The 19,245-nt window shown below is 37.5% G+C and overlaps 1 protein-coding gene across 8 annotated transcripts in view; it reads right to left on the reverse strand.

The window, feature by feature from the left end:
• Positions 1–19,245, reverse strand: part of AGTPBP1 (ATP/GTP binding carboxypeptidase 1) — a 241,452-nt gene that overhangs the window by 36,162 nt on the left and 186,045 nt on the right. For 6 of the 8 annotated variants that reach the window (XM_072605974.1, XM_072605967.1, XM_072605994.1 and 3 more), the window contains one exon: positions 12,516–13,266. The exons of 1 other annotated variant lie outside the window; for it this stretch is intronic. In XM_072605974.1, the coding sequence (XP_072462075.1) occupies positions 13,089–13,266 (178 nt within the window). In that variant the 3' untranslated portion in view covers positions 12,516–13,088. Of the gene's footprint in view, positions 1–12,515; positions 13,267–19,245 lie in introns of those variants that run through there. One more of the 8 variants, XM_072606027.1, reaches the window with a different exon arrangement.

Raw genomic sequence — 19,245 nt, forward strand, 5'->3', positions numbered from 1 at the left:
CCACCACACCATCCATACACACCATCCGTACGTGGAACCATCAATTACAACAAATGGAGAAGTTTTGAATGCTGTGGATAAGTCCACTTACCTTGGTAGTGTACTTTCCAGGGATGTACACATTGACAATGAGGTTGATGCATGCATTGCCAGAGCTAGCTCAGTGTTTGGGAGGCTCTGAAGAAAAGTTTGGGGGAGAAGAGACTGAAGGTCTACGGAACTGTTGTGCTGACTTTATTGTTGTATGCCTGTGAAACACGGACAGTCTACCAGCGTCATGCCAGGAAACTGAATTGCTTCCATTTGAACTGTCTTAGGAAGATTCTGAGGATCACCTGGCAGGATAAGGTACCAGACGCTAAAGTCCTTGCTTGAACTGAACTGCCAAGTATTCAAACTATGCTTCAGAGAGCGCAACTCTAATGGGCTGGCCACGTTGTTTGAATGCAAAATGTAGCTTGCCAAAAAAGACTATTTTATGGAGAACCTGCATGGGGCAGGCAATCACATGGTGGTCAGAAAAAGTGATACAAGGACACTCTCAAGGTCTCTCTCAAGAACTTTGGATTTGACTGTGCAACATGGGAGACACTGGCACAGGACAGCTCAGCATGGCGTCCCCACATAAGAAAAGGTGCTGTGCTCTTTGAGCAAAGCAGAATTGAGATAGCACAAAGTAAACACAGGATGCGCAAATTTGGGATATCCACCCCAAATATTCAAACAGACTATCTGTGCTCAATCTGTGTTAGAGCATTCCAAGCTCATACTAGTCTAATCAGCCACAGTCAGACAGACTGAAATTTTACTTTACAGTGGTGATGTCATTTTGGTCCTCTTTGAAGATGAAGAACAACAACCAATCAACCAACCAACCTAGATAGCATCCTGCAGAATCCAAAATCCAGAGCTAGCCTACCCTCCAGTCCATGCACCACTAGGCCTTTATTATTCGGTTGCGTCTAATTGTTTGTGACCATGTAGACCACACCATAAATGGGGTTTTCTTGGAAAAGATGCCAGAGTGGTTTGCCATTTCATTTTCTAGTAACCAGGTCCCTTCCACCTTCTATATGAGGACTAACATTGCACTCATAAACCTCCTTCCCCCTTTCCACCTTATTTCCTAGGGCAGTGACGGGGAATCTGTGGCCCTCCAGGTTCTCAACTAAAGTTTGGATTCAGTCATAGGGTCGCACTTGAGGACCTAGAAGGCCACATGTGGCCTTGAGGCTGTAGGTTCCCCACCCCTGACAGAGGAAAAACTGGACTCATTGAAATCACATGTAAAATGCAATAGAAGAGCAGCTTTTTTTTTTAACAGTCACAATTTCCAATTCTATTTAACACATCAAAAACTCAGGACAATTGGACTCAGGTAGTCTCAATTATAACCTGACTTAGTAATGGCTATTGTGAATGAGTAAAGCCTTTTTTTCCCCCATTCCCTCATCTGCTTTAATAAGGCTGTATTTTCCACATGGAACAGCATTATGCTATTGTGTATACAAGTCTTGTCTTGGAGTCATGAGAACTTGGGGTCCAGTCTTGCTTCTGATGCACACTACCTATGTGACCCTGAGCATTAACTGTCAACAGCTCAGCCAAACTTTAAGCCTGTAAATTATGAACAAGTTGTCACTGCAGGAAGAAGTTACAAACTGGGAGTATTCCATATTAATAAAAATCTCCAAATACAATACCCCCTCCAAAAATAAAAGTCAAAAGTCTTGTACTGAACAGGATCATGTCCTTGAGCTGGATAAATATGAACTAAAAGGTCTTTTAGGAAATCTTATCTTGCATTTACTTGGACCTCTGATTTTTTTCATTTCCTTCTTTGAAATTCCAATCAGCCATCCATCCTTTTCATGACTCCTAGAGTCTTAGAGGGTATGTGTGTGTTGTGTTGTGTTGTACTGTATGTGTGCTGAGGGAAGAGAGAGGACTTAAGTTATGTTGAAATAATTTTTCCTATTTAAATGAAATTTATAGGGGACAAGTTTTCATTTCACGAATATCAAAAGCTCTGAAATTCACATCTAATGTGGATACTACATATATTCAGTGGTGTACTGGAGCTAATACTGGCTTCGAAGAGTCAATTGTTAAATTTTCAGTGTGAGTATCTTCACCTCAGAAAGTGGCAAACACAATACCAGGTTTCTAATTGCAGGTCTCTGTTCTGTTGTATCTTCTCCCTCTGTCTTTATCTGTGATTTGTGCAATACAGACAGCATTTAAAGTTCCTTAAGAATAATTAAATTGGAGGGGCGGAGCCAAGATGGCAGACTAGAAAGGCACACTTACGCAGGGTCTCCCCACACAGCCCATAAAATACCTGTAGAGAGGGACTTTCAACAAATTCTGGAGCAGCAGAAGTGGAGAACAACAGAGTAGAGGAGATTTCCAGCCCATGGTGACCTGAAAGGCCCACAGAAATGCCTGTTGCACCAGATGCGGACGCGGAGCGGAGCCTAGCCAAGCCTTGGCCACATGGCACAGTGCAACGAGACTCTGGAAGGAGGACACTTCGGGGGTGGAATCTCCAGTCGCAGCAGCAAGTCCTCAGATCCCTCAACCCACAGGCACCAAAGGTCAAGTGACAGGGGTTTATCAGCTGGCCAGGAAGGGAGAAGGGCCTTCCCATAGCTCCAGCAGCAGGCAGCAGCCACAGAGGCTGCACAGCAGCCCATAGACTGCCCCATTGTTGGAGCATAAAAACCCCTGCCAGCAGTGAAGAGCTGAGTCTTACCTCAGCCCTGGGTGGAGGCCCTGGGCTAGCTGGTCTTTGTCTCACACTGAATGGTGGCCCTGCCCATCCAGCTTATCTGAAAATCATCCCCCAGTGCTGACTTGGAGGAACTGGAGGACAGGTGGCTGTGGAGAGGTAATTGCTAAGATTCTGGGCATAAAAATCCCTCTCTGCCTCCAGATCAGTACACGCTTGATCGTGCCACCTTGGAGGAACTGAGATCTCACAGATTCCCAGAGTATACCCTACTCTTGACAAAGGACCCAAAAGTCAAGTAACTGGTTGGGAAAATGCCCAAAAAAGGGGGAAAAAATAAGACCATAGAAGGTTACTTTCTTAGTGAACAGATATCTCCTACCATCCTTTCAGAGGAGGAAGAACAAGGCTTACCATCAGGGAAAGACACAGAAGTCAAGGCTTCTGTATCCCAAACATCCAAAATAAATATTCAATGGGTTCAGGCCATGGAAGAGCTCAAAAAGGATTTTGAAAATCAAGTTAGAGAGGTGGAGAAAAAACTGGGAAGAGAATGAGATGCAAGAAAAGCATGAAAAGCAGGTCAACACCTTACTAAAGGAGACCCAAAAAAATGCTGAAGAAAATAACACCTTGAAAAATAGGCTAACTCAATTGGCAAAAGAGGTTCAAAAAGCCAGTGAGGAGAAGAATGCTGTAAAAAGCAGAATTAGCCAAATGGAAAAAGAGGTCCAAAAGCTCACTGAAGAAAATAGTTCTTTCAAAATCAGAATGGAACAGATGGAGGCTAATGACTTTATGAGAAACCAAGAAATCACAAAACAAAACCAAAAGAATGAAAAAATGGAAGATAATGTGAAATATCTCATTGGAAAAACAACTGACCTGGAGAATAGATCCAGGAGAGCCAATTTAAAAATTATGGGACTACCTGAAAGCCATGATCAAAAAAAGAGCCTAGACATCATCTTTCATGAAATTATCAAGGAAAACTGCCCTGACATTCTTGAACCAGAGGGCAAAATAAGTATTCAAGGAATCCACCCATCACCTCCTGAAAGAGATCCAAAAAGAGAAACTCCTAGGAGCATTGTGGCCAAATTCCAGAGCTCTGTGGTCAAGGAGAAAATATTGCAAGCAGCTAGAAAGAAATAATTCAAGTACTGTGGAAATACAATCAGGATAACACAAGATCTAGCAACTTCTACATTAAGGGATCAAAGGCCATGGAATATGATATTCCAGAAGTCAAAGGAACTAGGACTAAAACCAAGAATCACCTACCCAGCAAAACTGAATATAATACTTCAGGGGAAAAAATGGTCTTTCAATGAAATAGAGGAGTTTCAAGCATTCTTGATGAAAAAACCAGAGCTGAAAAGAAAATTTGACCTTCAAACACAAGAATCAAGAGAAGCATGAAAGGGTAAACAGCAAAGAGAAATCATAAGGGACTTACTAAAGTTGAACTGTTTACATGCCTACATGGAAAGACAATATTTGTAACTCTTGAAACTTTTTTCAGTATCTGGGTAGTTGGTGGGATCACACACACACACACACACACACACACACACACACAGCACAGAGTGAATTGAATAGGATGGGATCATATCTTAAAAAATGAAATTAAGTGCTGAGAGAGAAATATATTGGGAGGAGAAAGGGAGAAATGGATTGGGGCAAATTATCTCTCATAGAAGAGGCAAGCAAAAGACTTTTCAGTGGAGGGAAAAAGAGGGGAGGTGAGAGAAAAATATGAAACTTACTCTCATCATGTTCGACTAAAGGAAGGAATAAAATGCACACTCATTTTGGTATGAAAACCTATCTTACAACACAGGAAAGTGGGGGAGAAGAGGATAAACAGGGTGGGAGGGATGATGGAAGGGAGGGCAGTGGGAGGAGGGAGCAATTTGAAGTCAACACTCTTGGGGAGGGACAGGATCAAAAGAGAGAATAGAAGCAATGGGGGGCAGGATGGGATGGAGGGAAATATAGTTTGTCTTACACAACACAATTATCATGGAAGTTATTTGCAAAAATTCACAGATATGGCCTATATTGAATTGCTTGCCTTCCCAAAGGGAATGGGTGGGGAAGGAGGAATGAAGAGAAGTTGGAAGTCAAAGTTTTAGGAACAATTGTCAAGTATTGTTCTTGCTCCTAGAAAATAAGAAATGCAGGTAATGGGGTATAGAAAGTTATCTGGACAAAAAAGAAGATGGGGACAAGGGAAGGGAGGGATGTTAGAAGAGAGGGCAGATTGGTGATAGGGACAATTAGAATGCTCAGCGTTTTGGGGTGGGGGGAGGGGAGAAATGGGGAGAAAATTTGGAACCCAAAATTTTGTGAAAATGAATGCTAAAAGTTAAATAAATAAATTTAAAAAAAGAATAATTAAATTGGTCCCTACCCATTCAACTGGTTCTGACCAGTTAAACTGCTTTAAACCAGTTCTAACCAGTTTAAACCAGAATCTACTATAATCGTTTCATTTTATAGATAAAAGCTGAGACACTAGAGAAATTATATGACTTCCCATTTTGAGTTGTTCCTCCCAACAACCTTGGGAGATAGTAGCATAAGATACAATATATATAGTGTTGTAAGCACTTTCCATGTCTTAACTCATTTAATCTTCACTTTTTACATGTTAATCCATTTAACCCTGGAAAGTAAAGGCTAATTTTGACCAGATGAGGAAACCAATGCTTAGAAAGTTAAGTTACCCAGGGTCACACAGGTAGCAAGTGTCTAAGACAGGATTTAAACTCAGGCCTTCCTAGATCCAAGTCCAACACTCTACCCACTGTCATCCAATATCCTCACTTGGCTAATGCTTATTCACAACCAGTCAAGTAGTAGTTTGTACCTTAAGATACTTATTTCACTCATAGCTATTGTCTTTATTTGGGTCTTTACCAATATAATATTTTGTCTAGAAAGACAATAAATTATGTTTATATTTACTAATTTGTACCCAAGGCTAATTATTTCTAATACCTATGCTACTCATGAAGAATCCTTAAGGACAATTAAATAAACAAGTTTCCATTGTTGTTATTTGTTTGTTTGTTTGAGAACGAACTTGTTAATGGAGATTCTGGTACTTTGTGACTGGTTATCTGGGTCACATTAAACTGGGGTGGCGGGAAGATGAATGAATAATTTTTAAAAACTGAAATATCATGAAAAATGGAGAATTTTTCCAAGGATGAGCAGAACATTTCATTTTCCTGAGAAAATAGTTAAGTGGCAAAAGTGAAATTTTAACCCTGTTCCTCTGCCTCCACTTCCAGAATTTCTTTCCACAGCACCAGGTTATTTGTAAGAAATCATCTCCCATTTTCAAAGACCAAATTTGCCCCACTTCACGCCTTCCACTTGCCAAATGGGGCTTCTGAAAACACTGAAATGACCCTGTGGCTAAAACAAAGATGTTATGGTTTGTTTTTTTTTTGTTTTTGTCTTCTTGTCATTCAGTTGTTTTAGTCACATCTGACTCTTTGTGATTCCATTTGGGATTTCCTTGGCAAAAATACTGGCATGGTGTTTGCTATTTCCTCCTCCAGCTCACATTACAGATGAAGAAACTGAGGCAAACAGGGTTAAGTGACTTACCTAGAGTCACATAGCTAGTCAGTGTCTGAGGCCAAATTTGAATTCAGATCTTCCTGACTACAGGCCTGGAGCTTCATCCACTGCACTGCCTAGCTGCCTTGTTTTGTCCTGACTTTTCTTTTTTGCTGTGAATCCAACAATATCTGTAATTATAAACATTTTAAAACATGAAGGAAAGGGAAAAGGACTATTCAAGAAGCTAATTTCTGCCACATATGGTGTTTAAAAAAGAAAAAGAAATATGTGAATATACCCAGATAGATGGGTGGATTGATACATCAGCTTAGAATGTCACAAATTTGTGTCTATTTCAACACCTCCTAATCCTTTCCTTAGAACACCTTTTTAAGTGCTTTATTGATGCTCTTTTTCATGTCTGTCACTATCTACCAACCTATTTCCTCACACCTTCACCTAGTAGATGCCTAGCAGCTTTTCTTTTAACAAAAGATGCTATTGAATTTTTGCTCTAAGACATGTCTACTGATGGGCAAGCTCTTTTGGTTACCCACCCACGGGCACATAATAACTTGGGCAATGAATATTCTTCAACCCCTTGGTTTTCTTTGTAAAAGATTAGGTCAAGCTCATCTCATTCAGAAAGCTACACAATGTTCTTGGGATCAGTTAGATTGAACAAAATATGATGAAGTATATCATAACAAACGACTCTCTTTGACCATAAACAACCACATATTTTTTCTAATTTTGTTCTAATATTACTTGCAAGGAATAACTAGAACCAGAAGTGTTACCTATATATATGTGATTTAAATTAATAGTCATGGGTTCCAAGGCTCAAGTTCCTATACATCTGTCAAAGAAGTGACCACTCATACTGAAAGTTTAACTGTGCTTTTCAATCTGAAAATCATTCTTGAAAGAAAAAAAAAGAGGAAAAAGCAGGAATTGAGCAGGTCTGCTTTCTCTCTATCATTTAGTTTCTCCCTGGTAATAGTTTTCCATCTATCTTAAGCAATGGTCCTTTCCCTGAAAGGCATCATAATATAACAGAAAGCACTGGACTCATTCCAATTCAGTTTCAGATAATTGCTAGCCATGTGAATTAACAGTCACCTAATTTTATGAACCTCAGTTGTTTCATCTTCAAAATGGGAATAACAGGGCTGTGGGTAGGATCAAATGAAATGTTTGTAAAGTGTTTCATAAACTCAACAAGTTGTTATTGCTTCATAAAGTCTCTTCAGGGTTTTACTACATGTTGTAGCAGTCATAAAAATAAAAATCAGCACTTACTTATAAACCCACAACATAAAGGAAATCATGGTAGACCAAAGTAAAATAATTATTATGATAGAACTAATAAAAAAAACAGGTGGGAAAGCAAAAGAGAAAATTAAGATTTTCATCCTCTGTTTTTCATCCATCTTTACATCTGGGAGATGACAGTTCCAAATGGTATTATAGTTTTCTCTTCAAGTTTATCCATCAGTGGGAAGGAGAACAGAAAAATCAATATTGTGATAAAAGGTTTGCAAAATAAGTTTCCATAGTAAGAAACTAATACATTTACATGCACAAATCCCTTCACCAGAATGTATTTGTCATTACGTAGGCACTGTGTCTCATTTTCTATTCATTCTATTAAGTATATAGGGTAGGAGAGGGACATAGCAAAAGTCATGGCAAAGAAGGGAAATAGCCTTTGTAAATTTAGATTTGGTGAATAAAATTTTGTGCCCTGGCAACTCTCGGCATAATGAATCTTAAATGATATTAACAACATCCGTGGTTTTATGATTTTATTGGAATCCTAGAATCTTTTCAACTAGATCACTTAAAGAGCTCATCGACATATCACTCTGATTTACCGACAGTCAAAGAACATTAAATTTAGAAGAATATTAAAAAGTACAATAAAAAATCAGGAGTTAACTTTTAGAGTATGCACCAATGCCAATGACTGATATAAATTGTAATACTTAAACAGCCAATAATGGAAACGTCCAGATTTAACAATTTTCTCCCTTCTTTTGTCATTTATACACGCTAATGCTATTCCAGGCAGTCTCACTGTTAAAAATGTGTCATAGTCTAATGGAAAATTAAGAGTAAATGACAGCCCTCATTAAACTGTTTTAGAAGTTTGTTTAATGATACAAAATAAAAGAGAAAAAATATCATGGATGCTTACTGTGGTAGATTGGAAAAATTTAAAGCACATGTAAGCTACTTCTGGTTGTGCCTAGCAAGTTCCTGGCACATATTGTATTTAATTAATGCTGGTGGATTGCTAATACACCAGAGAACAGATTACAGGATTTGATTTTGGAACTCTGTTTTAAAGATAGAGGCAATTTCTAATCTCTTCAGTTCCCTACTTAATTCCACAAGGTAGATAGAGACAAGTCTGTACAACTGTTCATTTCTATGTTCAGTGAAGAAGATCATGGTCTCACCTATGTTTCTTTTTTCCTTTCAATAATAGGTTTACCTGTTGGTTTTAAAGAATTATCATTACTCAGACATCTTTATGTGGTTTAAAAGTTAAAAACACTCACATCGTATTACTGTTTGAAAGAATATGTGCCATAAGCATCAGTAGAAATCTTTTCAACGATCTCTTTTCAACCAGTTTTGACTACGTTTCATATGTAACAATGAAAAAGTGGCTCTGTCTAAAACCATGCAGCTAAATCTATCTGATTATTTCAAAGTTCTGATGTGGCATTCAAAATAATAATAAAAAGTACCGGAAATTCTACTTCACAGGAAATGTAAGGATTAGGTGTATATGTACCCTTATCCTGCAGCTTATTGTGGATCAGAGTAGGAAACTGTAGAGATAGATAGACAGACACAGCCATAGGTATGTATGTATATATACATATGTATATATACATATATAATACATATGAGAGAGAGAGAGAGAGAGAGAGAGAGAGAGAGAGAGAGAGAGAGAGAGAGAGAAATTATTCCAGGAGTTATTTAGACCCAAAAGTTCACAACTGGTAGCCTACCACTGTGCCTACAATTCTACCACTGGAGATTTATTTATTTAGATAGGGACATTATAGTTCTAGGATGCTCCCTCTAATATGCAAAGACCCCTAAGAGAGAGGTCACATTAAACCATTAATTACTCAGTATAAATTAGTTTGCCAGAGGAATTCAACCCCAAAGCAGACCCCTGATGGAAGATTGGGGAGGAGAGATGAGGTTGAGGTTGGGGAAAAGGATGAAATGAATGAAGAAATATCTGAAATATGAGCCTAAGGAGAAAAAATTTGTGTGGCTCACTGGTCACTTGAGGGCACTCGACTGGATACCTGGGAGATAAGGGTACAGAAAGGGAATGACACACTTTGTACACAAGTTGAACCTAGGGCAAACCTCAGCATAGCTCTCTAGAATATCTAAAAACATGAACAAAGAAAAAGAAAACCTTCTGATATTTTGGAGTCTTAATATTCCAAATAATTAAATTTCATAGAAGAGATGAGGCTTTCCTTTAAATTTTCTCTTTAGCTTCCAGAAATTTAAACACAGCTTTCACAACAAAGGCAATCACTTGGTTTTTTTTCCACAGATACTCATAACTGATAGCTAAGTATACCATAAACACTAAGAAAATATTACTTCAAGATATTTTCCTAAGGGAAGTAGCTAAGAGTTTATATATGATTTCTAAAGTTTCACCAAAAGAAAAAAAAGCACAAAGGTACCAAAATTTTATTTTCTATACAATGAAAGGTGTGGGGAAACAAAGTGATTGATAATGAGACCTTTATTATACAGTTGCATTATTGTTATTTAATTTATTCCTGGGGCATGCACAGTAAATTGCCATAATTATATCCATTACAGGACTTACAATGTATAGTCATAAATGTGGGCTAACTGAATTTAGTGTGTACCAAGGCTGTACCACTATTTGAATGAATACTGAGTTACTTATGTGTCGTTTGGATTTACACAAAATTTCACATCTGTAAACAATACGTAAAAGTCGGCACAAGTGGCAAAGACTGTTCAAGAAAGATACTTAACATAAGGCAGAGTCATGTATTCAAAGGATGTTACTGACAAGAATGTTGCAGAATTCTATATCCTATTGAGTGGGAAAATCAAATAATGAATTATCTACCACTACAAATCATTCAAATTCCAGATGAATAAACATCCCAAACCAAATCAAATCCTCATGTTTTCTAACATGTATTTGTTCTTTGAGGAAGGTCAGGGATAGGCAGCCTCTTTTATGGTAGTGTGGGAAAAGTAGACTAGTAGTAGTCTAATCTACTTCTAGTAGGCTAGAAATCTCACTTTCTTCATCTGTAAAATGAGGGGTTGGATTGAACAAATTTTAAGATCCCTTCCAGCTTAAGGATACTATGATTCGTTAGAACTTGTGATTGTAACTATAAAAAAAGAAAAACCTGATTACAACTAAACTATACTTAAGGAATTAAAGTTTCTAAAGAGAGATTTCCAAATTAATCCAAGCTTCACTACTAACTCGCCTTGTCAGATCTACTTATTGCAAGTAAACATAAAAATATTAAGGATACAGTAGCAAATTATTCATTACAATGATGATGGCATTTGATGCAATAACATCTGTGCTTTGAAAATGCTGAAATTCCTCAGCCAGAGATGAGAAAAGCATAGAAGCTTTAATGGCTGATAAGCAAGTAGATTTATCAGATTCTTAAATGGAGAAGTAAAGCTACGGAGCTACTTTGTTTTTCTAAAGAGAATTGCTTAAAAATAATTTATTTGGCAAATACACTCTTTTCTAATTTCTTGAACAAGGAACATGTCAAAAATTGGAAGAGATACTAACAGATGTTTAAGTGTCCCAATAACACTATTTAATTAACTGAAAATATTGCTACTATCTAACTCTCTATGGAGTTTTTACAATGCCAATATAAAAATGGATTAAACCTTTTGAATCCTTCTAACTAGCATATGAAATATAGCTGCCTTTCACTCGTGACCTTTCAATTTCTAATCAGTGAAAGTTATAGACTATGGAAAAACTAAACCTGTATCTTTCTCTTCCTCTATATATTCTGGAAATATAATTTTAATTTACTCAGTTAAAGTGCTTTAATACTTATCTAGCTGTCTCCCAATCTGCTCAGTCTTCACCCTGCTGAGACTTTTTAGCACAATGCTAACCAGCACTATGTATATAAAGGAAAGATGACCCTGTACTTTTGTAAATTGTCTAATACCATCTCCTCATGAAGCCTAAAAAAAAAAATCTTTATTCAGAATGAATGAAATGCCTAAATTATTATACTTTAAAATGCAGTCATTAAATTGAGGAATGCAAAAATACTTGAAATACTGGTACTTTCTTTTTCATTACTACAAGCTAGAAAAAAATGCCTTGCCTTTAGGCATTTATTGAAAAACGTCCAGAGACAAATTTGAGTATTTTAGGATTCCTGTTGAAAAATGATTCTTTTGCTTTCCAAAAATGGCTTAAGAAGATGTGTGCCAATATCCTCTTGAGGACCTATCAAGTAGTAGTAATATTTGTTATAACAAAAGCTAAACTCACAAAGGACTAATAAGAGTCATTAGTTTTTTCAAAAATTAGTATTCTAAAATGTTGTAGTCATTTCTAAAGCCTGACTGTCTGAAACTTAGGAAGATAGCACAATAAGAAATGACCTAAATACTTCCATCCTCTCCTCCCCAGATATATTTGATTCTAACATAACTTATAAGCATGCCCTGAATAAATTCACTTCAATAGAACTGTAATACTGTAGCACATGCAACATTAAATGCAGAAAGGTGTAAATAAATATGTAGTCCAATATGTAAAAGCACATGTAACAACAGCTGAGTAGTAGTATCCTCACTGGGTAAATGTGGGTTTGTTTGGTTTTTTTTAAGCTTCATATTAACAAACTATCATGACTAGAGAAATCAGCTCCAGTTATGTCTCAGGAGAAAACTTGTTCAGGAAAGAGAGCCACACAAATACATAATTCATGGCAGGCACAGGTGCACTACAACCATAAAGAGCTTCAGTCTACTGAAGTAATCAAACCATCTTGTGCACATAAAGTTTTACAAGTGTATGTTCACTTGGGGGTTTCTCTAAATATTTTGAATCAAGGCTGTATAACCATATTAAGTATTAAGGGATGAAGAAACAAAAGCAACATTTGATAAATTAATTTTTGATTTGTTTAATTTGGTAACGGTAGAATGAAATGGTTTCAAAGCAAGTTCTGGATTACTTCAAACACAATCAAAGAGTTAACATCATTCTGAAGAACTTAATTTCTTGTCTTCAATATCCACCCACTCCCACACAAACAACACACAGATCAATAGAAATCCCTGTACATATATATTATTTTCAACAACTTATTACCACTGGGACCAAGGATTAGATTTTTTTTTTTTACTCTGAAACATTGCAAATATATCCATTTGATACAGGATATAAGGATAAGGAGATAAAAAGTCATGCAATGATACTGAGTAAAGTTTTGTTGGAAAAAAAGATAAATCAATCTTTGATAATTCAATGCTATCAATCAGGGCATTGAATTCTTTAAATAAAACGAATGCCAGTTTTTATCATAAATCAAAAACACATTTATTGTCTTGAAACCAAACTGGCTCCAGTTACTTTTTGTCTTTTTGAGTCAGCTCTTTTTAAAAATCTAAAGTTTCCTATCCAATAGAAACTAAGATATTTCTCTTATTCTTTAGCCATTTACATGAGATGGCAGATGGCTCAAGGAAGACATGTTTTTGATGACTCCGAGTCAGAAAGTGCATCTTCTTGGACAGAAGGTTCATAATCCCCAACATTTTCAGGCAATTCAATGTCTATCTCATCATTACTTTCTGCACTGTAATCAACTTCTTCAAGGAAACGAGGTTCATCTTCTTCCAAAACATAAGTGGTAGGGCTGTAGCCAAAATAGACACAACATACAAGGCTGCATTAGATTTTAAGATTCTAAATTTAGTTGTATGTAGAATGGCTATCTACTCTACTATCCTGCATTAACTCAATTATCCAAAATCTTTGGTTCCAATGTAATATAAGTAGATTGTGTTAACTAAAAAAAAAAAAAAAAATTCAAGTAAACCAAACATTAGCCCTTAAAGCTCTGTTTACAAAATGGATGATTCATATGTAAGAGATGTGCATTAGTTGAAAATCTCTTGTATTTGACTATGAGTAAAAACGCTAACTTTAAATTGCATTACAAAAAATGTCAATGTGCCCTGTAACTTTTTTTAAAATTCTGCTTACAACTGTCTAGCAAAAGGATATTCATATGCAATAAAATACTGAGATTTGTCTATGCTGGCATTTATCAATCTTATCTGCAGACAACAAAGGCATATTTTTGAAGTTCTATTTTAAGCACCTTAGCTCCCAGCAGCAGGTAATTTCAAGGGGCTTTATAAAGTAACTGTGGATGTTTAATTGGTTTCTTGAGTAATGTGCTAAAAGCCACTTATTCCAAGACACTAAAGTGATTATCTACCATTAGAGTAAACTGAAGAAGGCTAAAATAAAATTTAAAAAAATTAAGAAACCACATCCACAAGCTTACAGTTTCCCCAGGACAAGGAAAAATTAAAAAAACAAGTGAACACGCCACACCCAGTTTAATTTCTTTCCCTTGGGTCATAGAATAATATGTTCCCTTAAAAGCACTAAGTGCTTCTAAATATTTCATTAGATAAGTAGTTTTGGATTCAGACAAGCTCTCTACTGTGATCTATAACTTATGCCTTTTCTTCATAATCAAATTATTTTGGTTTCTCCCAATGTGTCATAATTTTAGACAAAGTGGAAGAAACATCTAAGAACATAGATTTACCAGCATTTCAAGAATACATTTTCATTTTTGCCCACAAATTATGTTAATCTTACATACTGAAGCACTGAGGAATATATAATATTCCTCAAAATTGAATAATCATTCTTTTTCTAAGAACCTAGTTCTCATCCTAGATATGCTGTCGTAAGAGCTTAATAAATCATTATGTGTCTTTGTAGCACACATAACACAATAACAGATGCTGACATCATAGATTCTTATGATTTAAAACCCAAACTTTGTTAGGATTTTAGATGAATTTTCTTTTAAAAACAAATAAAGGCCACTGCATTTTGAGTGTATTCTTGCTCTTCTAAAATCCTGCATTATATCGAGCTCTCCTCGAAGTACTTGGGACTCTCAAATAGCAAACCACTCTCAAAGATCAAGATCGTGAAAGACTGTTTACACACATACACATCCCAGCCCATATCAAGATGGAAGACTAGGTAAAGCCAAGAGACAGAGACCTGGGAAAAGGACATGTGTATATGTCATCTCTTCTTTATTTCTGCTTATTGTATCTTGAGGAACAAAAGGTCATAAATTATATCAATGCTTTCCTTCTACTGCATTCTATTTAAAAACTGCAAGGACAAATACCACCATGGCAGTTTACCTTTGTGTTTCTAAACAACAGAGTAAGGTGATTTGGATCAGGACTTGTAAGTCCTTTCATAAAACACAGAGGGTTTCAACAATATTTTCAGTCATAAAAGAAAAAACCTCAATAATTCTATTCAACTAACTAAGGGCCTTCTACATACAAGGCACTGTATTGGGGATAGAGGAGCTAGATAGAGTATACAAAGATAATATAACAAGGTCTGGATCCTTAACATCAAGGACTTTATGAAAAAGGTGGCATCTGAGATGACCCTTGAAAAATAAGCAGGGTTTCAAGCAGCCAAGTTTAGCAGGACAGAGAAAGGATAGTCCAGATATAGATCATCCTTAGATCAAATGCATGAAGGCAAGAAAGCCCCACGGTAGGTTAAGTTTGGCTAAAGCGTAGGCTATGTGAAGGGGAATGTAGGAAATAAAGTTGGAAAGAACAGATATGAGCTAGATTTTAGAAAGACTTGGATGCCAGGCTAAAAAGGTTTTCCTCAACAAATGAACAATTTACTGCTAAGAAAATGTGATTTCAACATAATAGTCATAAGTGAGGCAGGTCTGGAGTTCCTTTATCTTCCTTTTGTGCAGAGCTTTGAGTTTTACAAAGCATTTTGCATTTTTAAGAACCTGATTTGATACCCCATTGCCCACAAAGTAAAAGAGAATCTCCTTAGGCTGCCAATCAAGTCTCTCTAAAATATATCTTTCTGGGATGACTTTATTTTACTTCTATGTTACAGATAAATTGGATTACACAACATTTCATGTTATTTTGGCTTCCACACCTTTGCAAACATTGTCTGTCCCCCGTGCTCAGAATGGACTTCCCTCCAACTCCATCTGTCATAATCTTTCCTGTCCTTCAAGGCCCAGCTCAAATATCACCTCCTCCACAAAGCCTTCTCCCTTATCCCTCTAGCTCTCAGAGAGCGCTCTTCCATAAGACCTCTCATTCCAGATCCACTCTTCACTACCTGGGCAACTTTAGGAAAGTGACTTAGTCTCCCCAGGCCTCAGTTTATTTTCAGCTAAAGGCAGGAAAGCCTCGTCAGAAACTTTTTAATTAATGAAAGTTTCACTTGAGCCAGTGGAACAGAAATCTAACGAGAACAGACAAAATAAATTTGGTGATTCTATGCACAGAAGTCTGTTTAGTGGGGACAGGGAAGAAGTCAAAGGCAGAGGCCAGGATTGAATTAAGTTAGATTTCTATTTGGGACCTTTCAGAAAACAGCTGAGGGCAGTTTCTGTCGGCAGAAGGGCTTTGAGAGAAACGTATTATTGGTCAAAAGCAGTTAAACAAGCTAGTATCATATCTTGAGAAAAAACGGAAAAACCCAAGAAAGCACTCTAAGTAAATCTTCATTTGGGAGCCTCCAGTAATTAAGAAGCTAAACTTGACAGGGAAAGAATCCTGGCCAACATCTGAATGAGGATCAGTGGAGGGAGTAACAGAAGCGATGTAGTCGTAAGAATGATCTAGAGACCAGAGAGCCAGACGGAGGAAACAGATGAGTGGCTGGAGAAATATTATGTGATAAGTGTCTTCTAACAGACATCTGCTGGATTTCTCTCTTCACCAAAAAACAATACAGCTGAGGAATTTTTCACAATAAAAAAACAACAAAAATAGGGAAAAAATAGCCAAAGAAAAAGATCCAAGAAACTGGAAATGCAAAAGATATTTACTGACCAGTTTTATTAACTTGATTATGACCTTTGGGACACTGCCAAGAAGAAACCAATATCTAAATAAGGAGATCTCAATAGAAATAAAGGATTTCAAAATTTCTATAATTTGGCTAATGCAATCCAAAAGATTTGGTGTCTAACCTGGAGTTTTCAGTAATCTTCTAACAAATTCTGAGATAGTATCTCCCTCTTATTCCCCCCCCCCCCAAAAAAAAACCATAGAGAAGGAATCACATTGTGGAAAAAGGACATAATTGGAAGGGGTGGGAAGGAGGAGGGACAAGAACTACACAAACAGATAGGAGGAGGGATAAATATTATCTATACACTGGAAAATAATCACAAGTCTATAGTCTATCTGAAATGAACGTAAAACTTGTCCACCTCCTCTTGGATAAGCTAAAAATGTTTATAATCATCAAGTTAAATTTGGCCTAGGACTAAGATGTTCCTTCATTGGTCTTAAAACTACTTTTCTTTGCTGATTTTAATTTCCCCTTTATTTGTGCTGATAAGCAGTTTTTTGGTCCACTTAGTACAAACACACATTTTTAATTTGATCTTAGAGTTAATACAGAATCACTGGAGTTTACTGAATGGGAGATGAGGAGGTAGGGAGGAGGTCAGATCTGTGCTTTAGGGAAATCTGTTTGACAGAGTGGTGAAGGGTGACTTAGATGGGGGAGAGAGGAGGATGAGGTTCTCAGTGGCAAGATGAAGTCTGGTCCAAAAGAGTGAAGTTGGATGGGAAATGATACAAGCAGTGTCGAGAAGAAAAATGGCAACTCTGCTGTACTTTGCTGTAGTCAGGGTACATCTGTAATGTTATATTTAGAACTGAATGCCACATTTATTACTGTCTGTAATTTGCAACCCTGTGAGGAAGGTGGCATTAACCATGATTATCCTCGTTCTTGTAAGTGAGGAAATTGAGGCTCTTAACAGTTAAGTATCTTGCCCATGGTTACATGGCTAGTAAATTTCTAAGGACAGGTAGATGATGCAGTGGAGAGAGCTCTGGGTCCAGAATTAGGAAGACTCATCTTCCTGAGTTCAAATCTGGCATCAGATACTTACTAGCTATGCAACACTAAGCAAGTCACAACCATTTGCTTCAGTTTCTCATCTGTAAAATGAGCTGAAGAAGGAAATGGCAAACCACCTAAGTATCTTAGTCAAGAAAACCCCAAATAAGGTCACAAAGAGACAGACATGACTGAAAGGACTCAACAATAACAACAATAATAAAAATATCTGGGACAGTATTTGAACCCAAGTTCCTAAGGTCAAGTCCAATATTGTTCCTACCAACCATGCAGTGGATAGAGTACCAATGCAGGAGTCAGGAGGACCTGAGTTCAAATCTCACCTCAGACACTTGGCACTCACTATCTGTGTGACCTTGGGCAAGTCACTTAACCCCAATTGCCTCATCCTGGGTCATCTCTAGTCATCCTAATGAATATCTGGTCACTGGATTCAGATGGCTCTGGAGGAGAAGTGAGGCTGGTGGCCTGCACAGCCCTCCCTCCCTCAATACCAAGTCAAGTGCAAGTCATATTATTTCTCTGATGGCATGGTCTTCTTCAGAAACGAAGGACAAAGACACACACACATAGGAACAGTAAATGGCCATCACAAATGCATCACAAAAATCAGATGTGCATGAGAGGCCATTACCATGAAAGTAATTTCTTAACAAGGTTATCTTGATTTAATAATATATTGCAACGTACATATTGGCAAGCCCCACAGCAGTGTATCTGAAACCTAGATATCATTGCTAAAGGCTGATCACAACTTTTTCATTAATTTTCCTGAGAAGGAGGAGAAAAGACTTTCCTATACTATAATACAAATCAGTTTTATGGAGACATAATATGCTAAACTTTGAATGTAAGAAAGTCAAAGCTGGTACTCAAGGTTCTCTATAATTTGGTGCAATCCATGTACTCTATGCTCTTACCAAACTGGACTACTCTTGGCTCTCAGAACACACACTGTACTTTACCACCTCCACAGCTTTGCTCACACTGCTCTTAATGCCTAGAATGCCCTCCCTGCTCCTCACAGTAATGGAATGTAAAAATATTTAAGTGTTTTCTATTCACCAATCACTATGCTAAGCACTTGGGAAACAAAAGGAAAAGCACAACAGCTACTACTCTCAAGGAGCTCACGGTCCAACTAGGACGACAATATAGGAGAGCTCAGTTACAGAGCCGATACAAAGGCAGGGAGAAAGACAAAGCCCACAGTCCTCAGGACACAGGGACAGGAAGGATGACAATAGCTTGGGATCCTGGGGTCACAACAGGGCAGCAAGGCCTGATGGACTTATAGGTAAGGGGGAGAGAAGGCCACCATTTTCCTGGAAGGAGTGTAGTTGATTTTCTGCTCATCCAAGCAGTATGCCATGCTGTGAAGGGAACAGTGTGCCTGAACTTCAAAGTAGAGCAGTGCTCTGGGATACCTGGGGAGGAGGGAAGCTGGACGACAGGCAGTGTGCATCCAGCACTTGGTGGGAACTTAGGACTTGAGAGGAGCTCCCTGGTACCTCTCATTCTTCGCTTATTGAATTCATACCTACCCTTTAAATCCCAACAAATATGCCACCTCCTACCTGAAACTTTCCCGGATTCCATTAGCACCAACCTTCCCACTTTCCAAAAGCACTTTGTTTTGTACCTCATATGAGGCCAGATTTAGCAAAACAAAAAACAAACAAACAAAATCCAGTAC

The sequence above is a fragment of the Notamacropus eugenii genome, chromosome 1 (genome assembly GCF_028372415.1).
Source record: "Notamacropus eugenii isolate mMacEug1 chromosome 1, mMacEug1.pri_v2, whole genome shotgun sequence".
Lineage (NCBI taxonomy): Eukaryota > Metazoa > Chordata > Mammalia > Diprotodontia > Macropodidae > Notamacropus > Notamacropus eugenii.